This window comes from Lissotriton vulgaris, chromosome 11 (genome assembly GCF_964263255.1).
Source record: "Lissotriton vulgaris chromosome 11, aLisVul1.2, whole genome shotgun sequence".
Lineage (NCBI taxonomy): Eukaryota > Metazoa > Chordata > Amphibia > Caudata > Salamandridae > Lissotriton > Lissotriton vulgaris.
In genome coordinates this window covers 1,061,246,978-1,061,267,338 of record NC_141699.1, presented here as the reverse complement: position 1 = coordinate 1,061,267,338, position 20,361 = coordinate 1,061,246,978, and the positions used below count along the sequence as shown (strand labels likewise).

At 49.6% G+C, this 20,361-nt stretch overlaps 1 protein-coding gene across 1 annotated transcript; it reads left to right on the top strand.

The window, feature by feature from the left end:
* Nucleotides 1-18,915: 18,915 nt before the first annotated feature.
* Nucleotides 18,916-20,142, top strand: LOC147684070 (uncharacterized). Its single transcript, XM_086942597.1, has one exon. It carries the CDS (start codon nt 18,916-18,918, stop codon nt 20,140-20,142), a length of 1,227 nt encoding a protein of 408 aa, XP_086798723.1.
* Nucleotides 20,143-20,361: the final 219 nt, after the last annotated feature.

Below are 20,361 nucleotides of genomic sequence, written 5' to 3'. Positions count from 1 at the left end.
CAATCTTTCTCTGCCAATAATTATAAATTATATATGTCACCTGAGCTACATCCCTGAGTACCCTGAATACTCCAACACCGGCACTCCTACACCACCTCCGAGCTCAACCACTCAACCACCAGAAGCTTCCCATCAGAAGGAGACCTAAAGTCAATGTGGCAATGACACCCATGCCTAGAAAAAATCTAACTTGTGGTAATTCTTCAATGCCAGATCTGTGATCATTGATGTACAACACACCATTCATCTAATCTTCAACAAGGTCCCGCTCTTCATTGTCCTGGCAAATACTTGCTTTAATACCTCCACACCATCTGCCATAGTCAAACATCTTCATGATAACTGCAACATCTTATCCACAAACATAGAGGAGTGTAAACAAAGAGGAGTAGCCGTCCTACACCCTCAATTCATGTCATGTAAAACCCTTTTTTCTTTGTTAATACTTGTTTTGTCTTGTCATGATTTTTGCTGACTTTGTTGTTGATTGAGCTGCTCACCAATATATATGAAAAACACTAGCAAAAAGCAAAAATATTTTTTGTCTCAAAGAGCACACATTGCATAAGGGGCGGCTCCTCCATTAGGGTGGAGGAGCGTAGCCCCACTGCTTTCTCACAGTTAGAGAAAGCCAAAGCATCAAAGGGTAATGACTTTTGGTTATTACCATTTTATGTTTCTTTGTGCAATGCTGGCAAGGGGGGTGAGCGGAGCCGTCCGGGCAGGGCAGGAGTGCCATGCAGGCCGCTACTGGTTGCCATAGTGTACCTAGCACTGTAAGGGATCACTTTGTGTGCTAATGTGCTACTTGTGAAAGAGCAGAATGCTGTCACTCACAGTGAAGTTAGCCAATGGATGAATTGGACTGAGCTATTGGCCTATGCTGTATTCAGTAGAGGATGGAAGGAAATGTGAATGACACAAACACAGACCAAGGAATAAAGAGAGCTGGTTGAAAGCCCCTATAAGTAAGTCAATTATAAACATCATCTTAGACAAATCAAAAGATATTGGTGGATGGCAGACAAAAAAAGTTCTCAATACCAACATGGTGATGGATACAATGCTTGTCTCGGCCACCTCTATCCCCCGGGCCGCATTCCGGTCCTTTGCTTTTCACCCAAAGTCATTCTAGACAAATGCCATAAGTGGGTGGAAAATGATCTGGAGTTGCTTGCGGTCCCTTCTGGAGGGGATTTTGCCAGGCAGTTCGGGATGGCTTGTTCTCACAAGGAGCAGCTCAGTACTGATTTGCCTAAGGCGGGCCTCTGTCTAGAGTGGTATGGTGGGGTTGTGGGGTTTGCGCAAGACTAAAATTTCACACCCCTGGCAGCAAGGTTATACGATATTCACTGTATAAAAGATATCTGTGCTCAGTGGCGGTTCACAGAGCGAGTGCTGCAGGGCGGTGAGGCGGGGAAGGGGCAGGGTGAGGGGGGGTAGTGGACTCGGACTTACGACAGACAGGAGTGGCGAGTGGGCGATGCAGCGAGCGCAAGGTAAATAGTTTTATTTATTTATTTACTTACTTTACTCCTGTCTGTCATATGTTCGAGTCCACTACCCCAACACCCGGCTACTCCCCCGCCCCACCCCACCGCCCGCAGCACTCCCTCTGCGAACCGCCACTGTCTGTGCTTACTCCTCACTCAGACCCTACTATTACTCCTACACTCAGTCCCCACACACATGCCCCTGCATCTCTTCTTTGGCTGCCAGGAACACAATGCTGGTCTCATACATTACCGTCTTGTCCCAGTCTCTGTGTGACTACTGACTTACAAATAAAGGGGCATATTACCAAGGGCATTATCGCCGCTTTAGCAGGAATTTTTCCCGCTAAAGCGGCGATAATTGTATCTCCCTATTACCTAGCTGTCGCTAACACCAGTTAGCGACAGCTAGTTGGAGATAGCGGGCATTTAGGTGCCCACTTTGCATGGCAGCGATAATTATAGCTAATGACATGCAAAGTGGGCGTGCCAAGATGTTAGCGACTGGAAACAGTCGCTAACATCTCTATCTCCTTTTACCAACTTTTGGAAATAATCGCGCTAAGCGCGATTATCTATAAAAGCTAACGCCTGCCCAGAGCTGTTCTTAGCCATGTTATCCAATGGGAGGTGGATAACATGGCTAAGAGCATTTGCTCCGTAATGCATGAATATCGCTGACTTTACAGCAATATTCATGCATTTCGGACTATTTTTATCGCGTAGGAGATAAAACTTGATAATAGCAAGGCTCCTAAGCGATAAAAATCGGCGGAGCTCGGCGATATTAATATTGCCGCTAAACCAACATAGTGATAATCATCGCTAGTTGTTGGTAATATGCCCCATACTCTTTTAGGCCCACCGAGAATGCAACACCTTACCTTAGAAAAAACAGCACCTTAAGGCCTCTGACCTTCTTCCAGGGCAGCCCAAGGACAGTGCTGAACTGCACTCCAACCTGAGGGCCTGGCATCGATTTGTTATGTCTGAATGTGGAAAAGAACTATCGCCTGGAGAAAGCTTCTTTAAACAGTGTGGTGCCAGCGTGTGGCTGGAAGATTTATGTCCTTATTAGCTGTAAAGAGCTAGGATTTTGTTTCACCATCTTGCAATCATTTAAGTTATGTGGCGGCCTGCTGCTCAAATCTGTTGAAGGTGGTTTTGGGACACAGAATACAGTTCATATGGATCTGGGGTTGTCCCTCGCCAGTGTTAAATGTCACATCGGATTCAAGCCTGAAAGAAATGGTTTTGGAAAATTGGGCTGAAATACTTCTGAAGCCCCTGTGCCCCCGCCTTATTTATTAATTGTTATAAATGCTCTGGACTCGGTTTATAGTTGAGTTTATGCGAGCAGCACCCAGGTGAACAAATCCGATCAGAGGCTTGCCTCCCTTCATTAGCAATGATGAACATGAGGGAGCACTGGAACCCCCATTGTTGGTGCTTCCACTAATGCCGCAAACACTTCTTCAGTGTCCAGTCATGCAAGGGATAGATTTCCCTGCTGGACTGCTCTAGTGTTTATGCAGGTACTTCCACAGCACAACAAGACTTACACTACATAACGGGGTTTCTATTAATAATAATAATACTTGGATTTGTATAGGGTGGCTTATCACCTGTGAGGGTCTCTAGGTGCTGTCCATAGGTACGAGGAGATTAAGAATCATGCCTGCAGACATTTAATTGATGGACGTCCAGGTCAACACAAAAGATTTGTGTGCCTTAACCCCTTCCCTGCGCATGACGGACCCACGCCCTCATGAGCCATGGGCGGCGTGTGCTCATGACTGTTGATTCTTAACTGCAAATTATTCAGGGGCTTATTTATAAGCCCCTTGCACCGCCCGTGCATCACTTTTTGTGACGCTCTGGTGGCGCAGGAGCCGGCTCCATATTTACCAGGCAGCACTAAGCCACTTTTTTGGCTTAATGCTGCCTAGTAAATATCGTTCTGTATAATGCGGTTTCCTGTGTTAAAAGGTCGTGCAATAGGTGTTGCTGGGTGCGTTCCCAGAAACATCCATGGCTTTTTGACACTGCCCCAGATTTACGAGAAATCTCAACTCCCAGGCAGTGCCTAAATCTCACGCCTCCACAGGGGAAGCATAAGGAAGGAACAAGATTGAGAAATAACTTTATTTCTCCTAAGGGTTCCTTTTTCTATGTGTGCTGCATCTTACAGCACACATAGAAAGAGGAAAAAAACCTCTTGTGGTTGTTTTTGTGCAGGAAGGTTTCTATTCCTGCACAAAAATAATCACCCCTGCAACGCAGGCCCCCTTGCACCATAGTGCAAAAGTGCTTGCGTTGGCGCACGGCAGCCCATTGTGCGCCGGCGCAAGGGAAAAGGACAGGAGTGCGCTGTATCTGGTAGATAGGGTGCATTCCTGCATTTTTCTTTTGCCGTAGGACAGCGCTGCAGGAAGGCCTGTGGTGCTGCCCTACGGCAACAACTCTTAAATAAGGCCATCAGGGGCTTATGTACAAGCCCCCTGCGCCACAGTGCGTCACTTTTAATATGGAAAAAAAAGAGATGCACCGGCGGCGCAGGGGGCTTGAAATTAAGCCCCTCAAGCTCTTTCTAATGTATATGGAGAAATTTGGGGAAAATGCTATGGCATTATCCTTTGGTTTAAATGTCTTTTGAAATCTATATGTGAAACAACAATAAAAAAAATCACATCAAAGTTCATCCATTTTCATTCATTTCTGTGTATGTGATCTGGGGAAAAAGACAAAAATGATGATCAACCCTTATATCTATCAGCTGCCTACATTAAAATATATCACCAAGGAGCTTTAAAACCATCTTACTTTTAGATTTAGCTGCATGACGAGAATGGCAGCGGTTATAATGTAAACATGATGGGCCACATGCATCAAAGTCCCGTTTTGCGATTCCTAATTTGCGAAAATTAGGGAATCGCAAATAAGGAATCGCAAAACGGGATGCATGATTAAAATCGCATAATATTTGCGATTCGGTAGAAATCGCAATTTTTACCGAATCGTAAATATTATGCGAATTCTAATTTGCAATTTCGCATTTCCCAGGAATCAATGGGAATTGCGAATTCGCAAATTAGAATTTGCAAAATGTTAATGCATTCCATGGGTGCAGGTGGTGGTCCAAAGGACCCCCCCCCTGCACCCCTGAAATGTTTTTTCAAATGGATGTTTCACACACACACGTCCTAAGGACATGTGTGTCTGTAACATGACAGTGTTTAAAATGCTAATTTGAGCATTTATAACCTTTTTCGTAAATTACCACGAGGTTCACCCTCGTGGTAATTTGCCCCCCCTAATTGTGATTTCGCAATTTTAAAATTAATCATGCATTGCTTTTAAGGAATCGCAAATTTGCGATTCCTTAAAAGCAATCGCATTTTTGGAATTCGCTAAAAATAGCGATTTTTCCAAAAATGCTTGATGCATACTAACAAGGTATTTAGGAATCGCAAACGGCCGATTTTACCGAATCGCACCGTTTGCGATTCCAAAATGCCTTGATGCATGTGGCCCGAAGTGTTCAGAGGGGCTTCAGTGCGCTCTGATGGGCAGCGTGAAGTCTGGAGCAGGCTTGCACCACTCTGGCCGACCCCAATTTCCAGTGGATGGATTCCGACTGCTTCTCTTTGTTTTCACGTGGGCAGAGACCCTGCAAAGACCCCGCGCGCAGCGGAAAGCAGAAGGCCGCATCGGTGATTTATGAGGGAAACATTACAGGAACCTTAAGTCAGGAACAAATAGCTTCTTTTCTATGAAAAAAAACCTGACTCTCAGCCAAGTCGCTCAGCCAAAAAGTTTATTATTTTTTCGGATATTGATTTAGGAAGTTTAATCTACATCGATTTCTAAGCCTGGTTACATATATTTGTCTTGGGGCCAAGATTCTCCAATCCATCAAAAGTTTCCGACTCTGGCCTACCAGCTGTGTGCTGCCCTGGAGGGGTCCCTGGAGGGGTCCCTGGAGGGGTCCCTGCCCTGGGCTCAGAGGTGAAGCCTGTCGGTGGGATGAAGTCATTGGTTTCTGCTTAAAACCCAGTGCTCCATCATCGGGGTCCCACCCTTGCCCAGAGGTGCTCTTTCTGTCCTGGTGAGAGGCCCCCTGCTTCTGTTCGTCATAAATCCTGGTGCTCTGAAGCATGTCCCACCCTGCAGCACTGAGGTGCAAGCAGGCCTGCTGCAGGCTGGCTCTTTAACTCGCTGAGAGGGAGAGGGGATCTCCAGTCAGGGACAGACTCCTCTCTGGTACCAACCCACAAATACAAATAAACACGCCTGTGCATGCATGCAAGAAATTACACGTGCGCACAAACCCACACACTTAGGCAGTGAGTATCAAAACACCCTTGACTTGACACGAGAAGAGAAATCAGTGGCCAGGTTCATCCAATCACATGTTCCTCTCTGACACAAATACTTTGTCCCACTAATGTCTTATCCTGTGGTGGAGGAATACCCAGATGTTCAGTTGAGACAGGAAGTCAGTGTCCATGCACTATCAGTCATGGAATTCTCATATGGAAGCTTTGATCTGTTCCTTGAAAGAGTTTTTTTTAGGTGAGAGCAGTGTTTATTAGATTGGAGCTAAAATTGAAAATAAATTCCCTTTTCAGCTAAGTTGTATGTATTTTTTATTAATGCTTGGTGGATTGTATTCATGGAAATATTTGTGAATATGTTCAAGTATTGTTTTATGTTTTGTTTTTGTTTTAGTAGTTTTTAAATTTAAATTCTAATGTATAAACCTTAGCTCACATATTTAATGTTTTTGTTTTGTATTGTTTGGTAAATTTAGCTTTCGTAATCTTTATTTTATTTTACATTTTAATGGTTTACTAATTAGATTGCATAATTTTATGTATACATGTTGATTGTATAAAATGGCAAATATTATTTTGTTTTTAATTATTTATATACATATATGTAGATACATTTATATATGTGTCTGGCAAGATAGACAGATAGAAAGTGAGAGAGATAGATAGATAGATAGATAGATAGATAGATAGATAGATAGATAGATAGATAGATAGATAGATAGATATAGATAGATAGATAGATAGATAGATAGATAGATAGATAGATAGATAGATAGATAGATAGATAGATAGAGATAAATAGATAGATAGATAGATAGATAGATAGATAGATAGATAGATAGATAGATAGATAGATAGATAGATAGATAGATAGATAGATAGATAGATAGAATGATATTACACAGTGGCAGTCACCACTGTGTAGTTATACTTAGGACCTATTTACAATAGGAAGAACATTTTTTGATTTGCTAATAACTGTGTGGCTATTTGACGAATCTTCACCAAACTTTCCCCAAAAAAATTCATTAACCTGACGTTTGACCTCCTGCTATTCATCATGCTCTCGAGGAGTACTATTATTGATAAAAAAAGGCACTCCCTGTATGCTCACCTATTCCAAGGGTGAAACACAAGGTCGAAGCATTATAGTACAGGGTAAATTATGTGGCACCATGAGAACGTTAATAAACACATATGGCCCTAAGACAGAAGATCCTGACTTTAACACTCAGATACGGACCAAACTGTACTCCCTGCCCTGGTCAACCATTATATGGACAGGAGACTTGAACGTCTGCATAGATCAGACGGGAAACATCCTTTACAATGAAACTTTTTCCACGCAGTACCTTTACAATGCAGGATTTACAACGCAAGGCGTTACAACGACTTGCGCTGGAGGGCGCTGTAGGATAGGGAATAGTTTAATTTACTATCCAAAACCTTCCCTACTATCCACGGGGACTGGAGTTGGAATAGTAAATTAAACTATTCACTATCCAGCGCCCCCCAACGCAAGTTGTTGTAAAACCTGCGTTGTAAAGGCATTAATGGAAAAAGCATGCGTTGTAATGACATACATCCGATCTGACATTGCCCAGATCAGGTCAGCTTGAAAGGTCCAGGAAACAGGTCGTCCACATACCCGGAAAAGTCATGGCAGAGGGTGGGCTACTGGACCTCTGGAGGGTGCGCAACCCCACTTCAATCGTAGGTGCATAGCTCATGGTGTGGAATTTTAGTTTGCGAGCTAAACATCATCTGCGCCAGCTTGTCACCCACGTACAGCGCGCACAACGGCCATTTTGGTATCATGGTCTCCCTGTCCGCGATTTATCGCCAGCGCGCCCCTCTGACCCAGCAAGCATCCTCCGCGCACCCTGGCTCCCCCTCCCTCCCTCTCATGAGCCTAACCCTTCTGCATGACCCTGTCCTTGGGAGTCACGCCTGCGCCTGACCAGCACCTCCTCTCCTCCCATGAATGCCCCTCTGTTGATAAACCTTCCCTCCGCGCTCAAATGTCCACACGGCATTAATACCACTCCATTGATGACCTCTTACCCCGTGTCCGACTGTCCACACAGGTCCAAGGCCATTGCCTAAGCCGGGAGATACCATTTACTGCCCCTCATTGTATGGAATCGCCCCTCTTCAAAGGACACACTGTTGATCAGGGCCTCCCCACCCCCTGGGATATGATCAGGCACACACATCCTAAGACTTGGCGAAACACTCAGCTGCGTGATGACCCCCTCCTCTTATCAGCAGGTTGAGGACCTCTATTGTGAAGGTATATGGGGGTGGGATTGACACGAGGATTATGGGGATGTCTTTTTCCTTACTTCACAATGTTATGATTGTAATAAAGAAAGGTCACATGCCATAAACCAGTGTATAAGAGGCCAGGCCTCAGAGAGGCTGTTAGAGCACCTCGAGACGATACCTTGTTGTCTGATCTGATGTGTTCTGCTCCGTCGGAATAAAACTTCTGTTTCCTGCCTTCTGGTCTCCGGCGCCTGCCTCATTGCTTGATAATTTGAATGGTACAAAGGCGGTTAGCGCTGGGCAAATCTTGAGAAAGCTCATAGCCCTACCTTTTTCTACTATTGGCGTCCCAAAGCGTGGGGCCCATCAGCGACACATGGATCCAGTGGGAGAGGTCCCGACGACAGAGTGAACGACTGCAACGATCGGGAGAGCTCGTGTCCGATAGACCCTCCTCTGACAGCCGATCATCCGACCTTCACTAGTTCCGAACAGACCTCTCTCGAGTGATCTACGGTCCTGACTGGGAACCATCAGGAGTGCCACGAACATCACGAAGAAGAGAAGAGACAGAATCTAATGATGGACCCTTCCTAGTGTCAGCACCTGACTCACTTTCTCCCCGTAATATTCTTTAACCCCTAAGTTAATAAAGGACATGTGTGCACACTGAATGGCGTGAGATAGGCTTGCTTAGTGTTGAGGAGTGTCAATACCTCACAGTAACAACTCCTTCCTTCCCTTGCATCTATATACTCCCCAAAATACATAAGGGAGGCCCTTTTCCACCAGGTCGCCCCATTATTTCCGGAGTTAACTCGCCTACGGAAAGACTGTCAGAGTACGTGGACACTTTCATCCAGCCCATGGTACAAAATCTTCCAGCCTACTTGAGGGATACCAAAGACATATTGGGCAAACTGGAGGGTTTTACTTGGACGGATACCCTTCATTTCGTCACCCTAGATGTAGTCGGGCTTTATACCTGTATCAAAAAGGAATTTGGAATAAGGGCCTTAGAAACCTTTCTGGACAAACGATCGGCAGACCACATGTCACATAATGGTGTCCTTCTTGAAATGACAGATATCATACTTGTAGGAAGGGGGAGGCTCTAGTTGGCGCAGTGTAACACTAGCGACAAGCAGGGACTCTCTCTTCCTCGTCAGGGCTGAGGGTTACCTTCCAGACAACCTCTGCTTACCCTCTAGGTAGTGTGGCTTAAGCAGTCGTAGGCTAATCTTTGGGGCACATAGGGTTAAACACTTGCAACAGTACACCTTTACAACCAACCCACCACACAACGAGACCAGACTGTATTCTTGTAAAAATATATATCTTTATATAGATTTTAAGCAGGCTTATGAATACAGTCAATAACTTTATGAAGACGGTTGCAGGTTACTTAATTCGGGTTACCACAGTTCTTATGGAAGTTCTCTTGAGGCCCGTAGGCCGGTGTTATTCAAAGTTCTTGTGGAGCCGGCGGCTTCCAAGGGATCTGTCCCACGTCGCTTTGCCTTCCCGGGGTCGCTGATCGTTGCGGCTCTTCGGCCGAGCAGGTCACTGGTCGTCCGGGGCAGCGGTGTTCTGTGGCGGCAGGGTCCTTTCCTCGTCGTCCGCTCCGACCCTGGAGGCGGCGGCTGTGCGGTGGTGACAAGTGGCAGTACGGTCCCCAAGTGCAGGACGTACCCAGCCAAATGTCGGTGCAGCTGTGGGCTCACAGCTGGGCTGTCGGGCAGGCTTACCGACCTTGCGGATTCTCGTAGGGCAATTGTCCGTCTTTGCAGGTGAGTGAGGGCTCGCTATGCCTTCACCTCGATAGCTCGGACGGGTCCTCCTTTGCTTTGCTCTCGGGCTCCCGGTGCAGTTGCGGTCACGGTGTTCGGGCCAGCGGCGGCTGGTCCTCACTTTGCTTTCGCTGTTGCTTTGGGCCCCGGTCACGGTGGTCGGGAGGATGTTGATGCCTTAGAGGAGATTCCTCCGTCAGTGCTGCGGCGATGGTCAGCACCCGCAGTCGCTTTCCAAGGGGGTAGCGTCCACTGGTCCTGGGACGCTGGTCAGGGGGCAAGTTCAGTTGCAAGCCCTTGGAGATCTCTTTGCAGAGTTTGGCACAAGTAGCACAACAGTCTTTTCGTAGTCTTATTGTCTTCCTCTCCTTCAGCAGCAAGGCACCAGACACAGGCAAGAGTCAGCACCCTTCCTTGTCTCTCACGGTCCTTCTCGTAGGGCAGAGTCTTTCTGTGGCCCAAACCGGATCTAAATTTCAAGGAGCAGGGCTCCGTCTTTTATAGGCCAATTCTTTTGTTCTCGCAGGCCAGGGGGGCCTTTGCATAGCCACTCTCAGTTCTGGAGTACCCCCGCGGGTGTACTCCGGCTTCTGCTTTCAGTGTGAGGGGCAGGCGCATCAGACGCCCCACAGGAGGTGGAGCCAGCATTGTCCGGACGGGAGTGGCCAGAGTACCTTGTTGATGGGGGCTTCGCCCTTCCTGGGCCAGGTGCCGGCAGAGTCATCCGCCGCTCCCCGGGAGGGTGGAGCCAGCATTGTGGAGGTCGAGCACAGTGACAGCTCGAGTCAAGAGGCACTCCTACCTCCCACTAAGGTGTAATCTGCGCATTCACCACCCGTCATCCCTCCAGCCCTGTCACTCACACATCCCAGACAGTCAGATACACACCAGCAGAGGCGGCTGAAATGGTTAAGCAAGCAAATGCTAACTTTCTAAAAGTAGCATTTGCAAACCCAGGATACTGAAATAAACTTGACTACAAGAAATATCTCATTATCCCGAGTTCAGGCATACTAAACATGACTCACTACCATGCTCCTTGAGCCTGCGGGGATTATAGGGTGTAATAACCCTCGCAGCTCAGCCTGGCCTAATGGAGCAGGTAGCCTTCAGTAGTGAAATACGGTCTTCGTTGTAAGTCACTACTAGGACATGCCACGCACATCAGGGCTTGTCCTACCTTGCACCTACAACGCACCCTGCCCGCAGGCCTACCATAGGGGTGACTAATATGTAGTCAAGGGAAGGGTCGGTGCTGGCAAGTGGGGACACTTGCCCAGCTAGCGTGATAGTACGAGACCACACGCGGGTTCTGCGGTCGCAGTTCCCAGACACATCTTTACGGCTGCTTCGGTGGGTGGCGCAACCAGCGCTGCAGGCCCACCAGCAGTATTGGCATCTACAAGCCCCGGCACCCTCTCGTGCGCTTTACTAGGGACTAACAGTAAATCCAATGCACCAATCATGGATACCAATCGTATGTACAGTTTACAGTAGGGAGCACTTGCACTGCGGCACGGATCAGCCGTGGCGCAGTGCCCTGAGTATCGGAAAACCAGCAAAACATCGGAGGCACATCAGCAAAAAGTGGAAGGGAGACTCACGCCAAGGTGCCAGGTCTAACATGTGTCCCCTCCAGCTGAAATGTGGGGGGAACTACCCTTCCCCAGGGAGTTCCACATCACTAAGGCGGAAAAATCTGGACAGACCGTCAGCGTTGGCGTGATCGGTGCCAGGGCGGTGTTCCACCGTAAAGTCCATACTCTGTAGAGAAATGGACCACCTCAACAGTTTCGGGTTCTCACCCCTCATTTGCATCAACCATCTGAGGGGCCTGTGGTCCGTCTGAACTCGGAAGTGAGACCCAAACAAGTAGGGTCTTAGCTTCTTCAGCGCCCAGACCACAGCAAATGCTTCACGCTCTATTGCACTCCACCTACTTTCCCGTGGAAGTAACCTCCGACTTATGAAGGCTACGGTTTGGTCAAAGCCCTCCTCAGTCATCTGTGAAAGAACAGCCCCTACACCATGCTCTGAAGCGTCTGTTTGCACAATGAACTCCTTGGAGAAATCTGGGGCCAGGAGCACGGGCGCTGTGCACATGGCAGTCTTCAGGGTGTCGAAAGCCGTCTGACAGGTGTCAGTCCAAATCACATTCCTGGGCTGCTTTTTCGAAGTCAGCTCTGTCAAGGGGGCCACGATCGTGCCATAGCCCTTGACAAACCTCCTGTAATACCCAGTGAGCCCCAGGAAGGCTCTCACTGCAGTCTGGGTCTTGGGGGGTTCCCAAGCCAGGATGGTTTCGATTTTGGGCTGCAAGGGGGCTACCTTGCCACTCCCAACTTGGTGTCCCAAGTACACCACTGAACCCTGCCCAATCTGGCACTTGCTTGCCTTGATTGTGAGGCCTGCTCTGCGCAGGGCCATCAACACTTCCCAGAGGTGTCGCAGGTGTTCGGGTCAGGTGCCGCTGAACACCGCGATGTCATCCAGGTAGGCGGCACTGAACTCGTCCAGTCCAGCCAACACCTGGTTGACCAATCTCTGAAAGGTGGCAGGGGCATTCTTCATTCCAAATGGCATAACCCGGAACTGGAAATGCCCATCTGGTGTAGAGAATGCCGACCTCTCCTTTGCCCCATCGGTCAAGGCGATCTGCCAGTACCCAGACGTCAAATCAAACGTGCTGAGAAACCGGGCAGCCCCTAGCCGATCAATGAGCTCGTCAGCTCTGGGGATGGGGTGCGCGTCAGTCTTCGTGACTGAATTGAGTCCTCTGTAGTCCACACAGAACCGGAGTTCGGGTGTGGCTCCCGGCGCAGCAGCCTTCGGAACCAAGACCACGGGGCTGGACCAAGGACTGCTGGAAGACTCAACCACCCCGAGGGCAAGCATCTTGGAGACCTCCTCCTTGATGCAGGCCCGGACCCTGTCAGTTACCCGGTAAGCCTTGTGCTTCACCGGTAAGCTGTCTCCAGTGTCCACATCATGGACGCACCAATCTGTGACACTCGGAACCAGGGAGAACAGGTCTGGAAACTGTCCCAGCAACTGGCGGCAGTCCTCCTGTTGTTCGGCGGTCAGGGAGGGTGAGAGGTTAACTCCATCCACAGACCCATCCTTCTCACAGGCCACCAAGAGGTCAGGAAGGGGCTCCGACTCCTCCTCCATTCCGTCATCGGTTGCCAACAACATGCCCACTTCGGACCTTCGCAAGTGGGGCTTGAGGCGGTTGACATGTAGGACCCGCAAAGGGTTCCTGGGCGTCTTCATGTCCACCAAGTATGTCACGGGGCTCTTGCGCTCCACAACCTCAAATGGTCCTGTCCACTTATCTTGAAGGGCACAGGGCTCCACTGGGGCCAAGACATACACCTCCTGTCCAGGCTGAAGCTCGACCAGAGTGGCATTCTGATCGTACCACCGCTTCATTTCTTCCTGGCTCGCTTCCAGATTTGCCTCGGCAAGTTGTCTGAAGCGCCTGGTCTGGTTTCTGAAGGCCAGCATGTAGCTATATACATTCTGGGGAGGTTTCCTGGGAGATTGCTCCCAGCCTTCCTTTACCAAACTCAGTGGTCCTCTCACGGGGTGACCGTACAGCAGTTCAAAGGGGCTGAACCCTAGGGACTTCTGTGGTACCTCGCGATATGCAAACAGCAGGCATGGCAAGAGGACGTCCCACTTACGCCTCATCGGACCTTCCAGGCCCATTATCATGCCTTTGAGGGTTCGGTTGAATCTTTCAACCAACCCGTTACCTTGGGGATGGTAGGGTGTGGTGAACTTGTACGTTACGCCACACTCCTGCCAAAGGGACTTCATATATTTCGATATGAAATTGGTCCCCCTGTCGCTCACCACCTCTAGAGGGAATCCTACTCGTGAGAAAATTCCCATCAGTGCACGCCCCACCACGGGAGCCGTCACTGTCCTCAGATGGATGGCTTCAGGGTACCGGGTGGCATGGTCCACCAAGACCAGGATGAACCTGTTGCCCATGGCTGTCTTGGGGTCCAGAGGCCCAACGATGTCAATACCCACTCGCTGGAATGGCGTACCGACCACAGGGAAGGGTTGGAGGGGAGCCTTGTTCTTCCCCCCCGTCTTCCCACTTGCCTGGCAAGTCGGACAGGTTCTGCAATAAGCGTCTGAGCTTTTATGCATTTGGGGCCAGTAGAAGTGGGTGACAAGCCTGTCATAGGTCTTGTCCATCCCTAAATGTCCTGCTAAAGGCACATCGTGAGCCAGACCCAGTAGGAAGGCTCTGAACTTCTGGGGTACCACCAGCACACGGGCTGACCCAGGTTCAGCAGCCTTAGGCTCCGAATACAGGAGGTCGTTCTCCCAGTACACGTAATGTGTTTTGGCCTGAACACCATTGGCCTGGTCTGCAGCCTGCTGCCGCATACCCACGAGAGAAGGGCATTCTTTCTGCTCCCTGCAGAATTCCTCCCTGGAGGGTCCTCCTTCTTGCTGCCAATGGGTCAGCTCAGGCAGGTCCCCCAGTTCGGCGATCTGTTCCCCTGTAGGCTCCAGGGCATCCCCCTCAAGGTCTGCCTCCTCCTGGACCGTAGGAACTTCAGGGGCCGGTTTCCCGCGCCCCCTGCGCCTTCTCCCTAAAGCCGGTTCCTGGGCCTCTCCATCAGGCCCCAGGACCTCTCGATCACCCTTACTGGCTGCCATCGACCGGGTGGTCACGCACGCCCAGTCAGGCAGACCCACCATCCGCAGGTGAGTCGTCTTCTCCACCTTTTCCCAAGGGGAGTGCTCCAAGTCGTTCCCTAGCAAACAGTCAACAGGCATGGTTTTTCTCACACAGACCTGCAGAGTACCAGAGACCCCCCCACTCGAAGGGAACTTGAGCCATCGGACACTGACTCTCAGAATTATCAGCGTTGATAACCCTACAGTAGGCATGGGGTACAACCTGCTCTTGAGACACCAGGTGCTGCCTCACTGCAGTCACACTGGCTCCTGTGTCTCTAAGAGCCTCAGCTTCTTTACCATTGATGATCACCACCTGCCCATATTTTTTAGTGTTAGAGGGCAGGTAGTTCGTCGGGATCATCTCACTGTCTCCTAGCGAGACCAGGGTCATGTGAACGGGATCTCCACCCCCCGGGACCATCATTTCTTCTCCCAGGTGAACGCTAGTCACTTGTCGGGGCGGAGCACCAGTGGGTGCAGGTTTTCCAAATAGGCGACACTTGGGGTCACTGGATATGTGCCCAGGCTCGCCACATTTGAAACAATTGAAGGGCCCCTTTGGAACAGGTTTACCTGTCGGGGCTCCATTCTGCTTCGGGGGTGGGGGAGGCTGAGAACCCTGCTGCGGATTCCCTTGGGAACTACTTTGGGGGCCTTTTTGGAACCCTTTCTGTTTTCCCCCTTTGTCCCCCCCACTCTTCTGCTGGGGACCCTGCCCACTCTTGGCGGAATCTCCCACGGGACCCTTGTGGACCCTGGTGCTGAGCCAGCGGTCCGCCTCCTCAGCAAGCTTCCTCGGGTTGGACAGCTTGCTATCGATCAGGTGTTGGCGTAACTCAGGAAAACAGTGATCAGACAAGTGCTCCCATGCAATTAAATCAAAGAGACCTTGAAAATCATTCACTTTGTTACCTTTCACCCAACCATCCAGTGCTCTGCAAAAGTAAGTCACATACTCCACATACGTATTCCAAGGCCGCTTAGTACATCCCCTAAACTTCTGTCTATACATTTCAGGGGTAAGCCCGTACCTGTTTAATAAAGCTTCTTTCATGTGGGCATAGGATCTCTGATTCTCAACGGGCAAATCTAGCAAGGTATCTCTCCCTTCGCTAAGGAACCTTCCCCACAACCCCGCTCCCCAATCCTTGTCAGGGACCCGGTGGGAGGACATGGCTACCTCGTATGCCCTAAACCACTGTCCTATGTCATCCCCCTTAAAGAACTCCTTAACTACGTCCTTCGGGATGTGCACTCTTGACTCTACCTGCACTGGCGATGTGCTGCCACCAGAGGGAGGCCGATCCAAGTCTCTCTCCTTGAGACTTATCTCCCTCATCTTGATTTCATAATCCATCTGGTGCTTTCGCTCTTCCAGCGCCATTCTTTTGGTTTACAGCTCCAGCTGGATTTTCAATTCTGCCAACTTTCTTTCGTGATTCCGGGTTTCCTTACTGTCCGCCAGCTCCTCTGGCGACAGGCCTTTACCAAAGCTGTGCTCGCTGTCTTTCCTCTCGAGATCGATCAGATCCCCAAGTGCATTCTGCTCCTCCGTCGTATTCTGCTCGGCGAGGACGTCTTGCTCTTCCGGGGTCTTTCTGGACTCCACCCAGGCTTTCAGGGCCTTGTAGAGCTCCGGCTTGTTTTTGCAACCAGCGTGCGGAACCTTTAGTTTCCTACAGAAAAACTTCAGCTCCATCTTTGAGTATTTGTCCAGCTTTGCGGCGTCCCATTCTATCTCCAACACCTCGGAGGCCGTGGACTCCGCTCCATCCAGGCTCTTTGTGCCAAGCATGGTTTCTGCGCTCGGAATCTTCTTTCAAAAAGCAAAGTCTGTGGTTTAGTAGCTGTACCGTAATCCTTGTGTAGTGGTCAGAAGCTCAGGTATAACTATCGCAAGTGTAAATTCGAAAATCCTCACCGCTGCGTCCAATGTAGGAAGGGGGAGGCTCTAGTTGGCGCAGTGTAACACTAGCGACAAGCAGGGACTCTCTCTTCCTCGTCAGGGCTGAGGGTTACCATCCAGACAACCTCTGCTTACCCTCTAGGTAGTGTGGCTTAAGCAGTCGTAGGCTAATCTTTGGGGCACATAGGGTTAAACACTTGCAACAGTACACCTTTACAACCAACCCACCACACAACGAGACCAGACTGTATTCTTGTAAAAATATATATCTTTATATAGATTTTAAGCAGGCTTATGAATACAGTCAATAACTTTATGAAGACGGTTGCAGGTTACTTAATTCGGGTTACCACAGTTCTTATGGAAGTTCTCTTGAGGCCCGTAGGCCGGTGTTATTCAAAGTTCTTGTGGAGCCGGCGGCTTCCAAGGGATCTGTCCCACGTCGCTTTGCCTTCCCGGGGTCGCTGATCGTTGCGGCTCTTCGGCCGAGCAGGTCACTGGTCGTCCGGGGCAGCGGTGTCCTGTGGCGGCAGGGTCCTTTCCTCGTCGTCCGCTCCGACCCTGGAGGCGGCGGCTGTGCGGTGGTGACAAGTGGCAGTACGGTCCCCAAGTGCAGGACGTACCCAGCCAAATGTCGGTGCAGCTGTGGGCTCACAGCTGGGCTGTCGGGCAGGCTTACCGACCTTGCGGATTCTCGTAGGGCAATTGTCCGTCTTTGCAGGTGAGTGAGGGCTCGCTATGCCTTCACCTCGATAGCTCGGACCGGACGGGTCCTCCTTTGCTTTGCTCTCGGGCTCCCGGTGCAGTTGCGGTCACGGTGTTCGGGCCAGCGGCGGCTGGTCCTCACTTTGCTTTCGCTGTTGCTTTGGGCCCCGGTCACGGTGGTCGGGAGGATGTTGATGCCTTAGAGGAGATTCCTCCGTCAGTGCTGCGGCGATGGTCAGCACCCGCAGTCGCTTTCCAAGGGGGTAGCGTCCACTGGTCCTGGGACGCTGGTCATGGGGCAAGTTCAGTTGCAAGCCCTTGGAGATCTCTTTGCAGAGTTTGGCACAAGTAGCACAACAGTCTTTTCGTAGTCTTATTGTCTTCCTCTCCTTCAGCAGCAAGGCACCAGACACAGGCAAGAGTCAGCACCCTTCCTTGTCTCTCACGGTCCTTCTCGTAGGGCAGAGTCTTTCTGTGGCCCAAACCGGATCTAAATTTCAAGGAGCAGGGCTCCGTCTTTTATAGGCCAATTCTTTTGTTCTCGCAGGCCAGGGGGGCCTTTGCATAGCCACTCTCAGTTCTGGAGTACCCCCGCGGGTGTACTCCGGCTTCTGCTTTCAGTGTGAGGGGCAGGCGCATCAGACGCCCCACAGGAGGTGGAGCCAGCATTGTCCGGACGGGAGTGGCCAGAGTACCTTGTTGATGGGGGCTTCGCCCTTCCTGGGCCAGGTGCCGGCAGAGTCATCCGCCGCTCCCCGGGAGGGTGGAGCCAGCATTGTGGAGGTCGAGCACAGTGACAGCTCGAGTCAAGAGGCACTCCTACCTCCCACTAAGGTGTAATCTGCGCATTCACCACCCGTCATCCCTCCAGCCCTGTCACTCACACATCCCAGACAGTCAGATACACACCAGCAGAGGCGGCTGAAATGGTTAAGCAAGCAAATGCTAACTTTCTAAAAGTAGCATTTGCAAACCCAGGATACTGAAATAAACTTGACTACAAGAAATATCTCATTATCCCGAGTTCAGGCATACTAAACATGACTCACTACCATGCTCCTTGAGCCTGCGGGGATTATAGGGTGTAATAACCCTCGCAGCTCAGCCTGGCCTAATGGAGCAGGTAGCCTTCAGTAGTGAAATACGGTCTTCGTTGTAAGTCACTACTAGGACATGCCACGCACATCAGGGCTTGTCCTACCTTGCACCTACAACGCACCCTGCCCGCAGGCCTACCATAGGGGTGACTAATATGTAGTCAAGGGAAGGGTTGGTGCTGGCAAGTGGGGACACTTGCCCAGCTAGCGTGATAGTACGAGACCACACGCGGGTTCTGCGGTCACAGTTCCCAGACACATCTTTACGGCTGCTTCGGTGGGTGGCGCAACCAGCGCTGCAGGCCCACCAGCAGTATTGGCATCTACAAGCCCCGGCACCCTCTCGTGCGCTTTACTAGGGACTAACAGTAAATCCAATGCACCAATCATGGATACCAATCGTATGTACAGTTTACAGTAGGGAGCACTTGCACTGCGGCACGGATCAGCCGTGGCGCAGTGCCCTGAGTATCGGAAAACCAGCAAAACATCGGAGGCACATCAGCAAAAAGTGGAAGGGAGACTCACGCCAAGGTGCCAGGTCTAACAATACTGTCTAAAAATTTCTTCTTGCATGACTCGACATGGTACCACCAAACGCAAGGGACGGCAATGGGTTCTAAATTTGCCCCCGCTTACGCCGGCCTCTTCATGGGCTGGTTTGAGCGGGAGCATGCATGGGGACGCCACGCAGCCAAATGGATGACCAACATAATTTTCTGGGGTAGGTACATTGATGATGTGATAGTTATCTGGGATGGACCTACCCCGGAACTTATGGACTACTTTGACTACCTCAATGATAATCCGTTTAATGTCCGCTTCACGATGTCACATAATCAGAAAACAATCGACTTTCTTGATGTTAAACTCTTTGTTGAGGATAACAAGATCCAAAGCCGCACACACCGTAAGGCGACTGCCTGTAACAGTATTCTACACTATGAGAGCGCACATCCCCGACATGTAGTTGAGAACATCCCTTATGGGGAAATGATTCGGATGCACCGGAATTGTAGCACGGAGGATGCTTTCCTTCATAACATTCAAGAAACTGAAAAACGGTTCCTGGAGAGGGGCTACCCCAGAAAGATTCTTGAAAAAGCCAACAGAAAAGTTTGCAAAATGACAAGACAAACTACTCTGGCACCCAAAACTAGACCAGCAGATACCAGCAGACCCCTCTCATTTAACACACAGTACTCTGACCAAAGCAGTAAGGTTTTTAACATCTTAAGAAAACACTGGCACCTGATTGCGGACATACCAAGCCTACAGGATTCCATTACCAGGACACCTAAAATATGCTACAGGAAGGGAAAAAACCTCCGTAACATCCTCTGCCCAAGCTACATAGAATCTAAAAAGCGGACTAACTGGCTAACCTCCCCCGCTAAAGGCTTCTTCACATGTAGTGACTGCAATATGTGTGCTCTAGGTAAAAATAGAACCAAGGAATTCAGTTTTAACACTAACAAAACCTATACCATAGATCACCTGATCAACTGCAACACCAAATATGTTGTCTATATTTTGGGGTGCGGCTGTAACAAAATCTATGTTGGAAGCACCAAGAGAGCTTTAAAGATCCGTATCCAAGAACACGTCCGTGCAAGACGCAATGGAGACATGAGGTATCCTATGACCTTCCACATGCAGGAATGCCACAAAGACACAGACAACATGTGGTTCATGGGCATTGACCATCAACCTATCCACCCAAGAGGAGGTGATAGGGAACTTGCATTAAGACAACGGGAGGCAGGCTGGATCTGTAGACTACGATGTATAGAACTTGGTCACAATACCGAAGATGAGCTACATTATTTCCTTGCTTAAGCCTCTGTAATTGTTCCCCCCTATCTTGTCTGCTCATGATTAATATACAGATCACGCCTCTGCCTGTGCATCTAAACATACTCAAGGACCTCTTGTCCCTACAAGCTTAAAGATGAATAAAACAATGAGCTGCATATTTGTATACAGTGCACCTGTATACAATCTTTCGCTCCCTGTAGTATACTTGTAAATAGCCTCCTTGCAATTATTATGCACTCG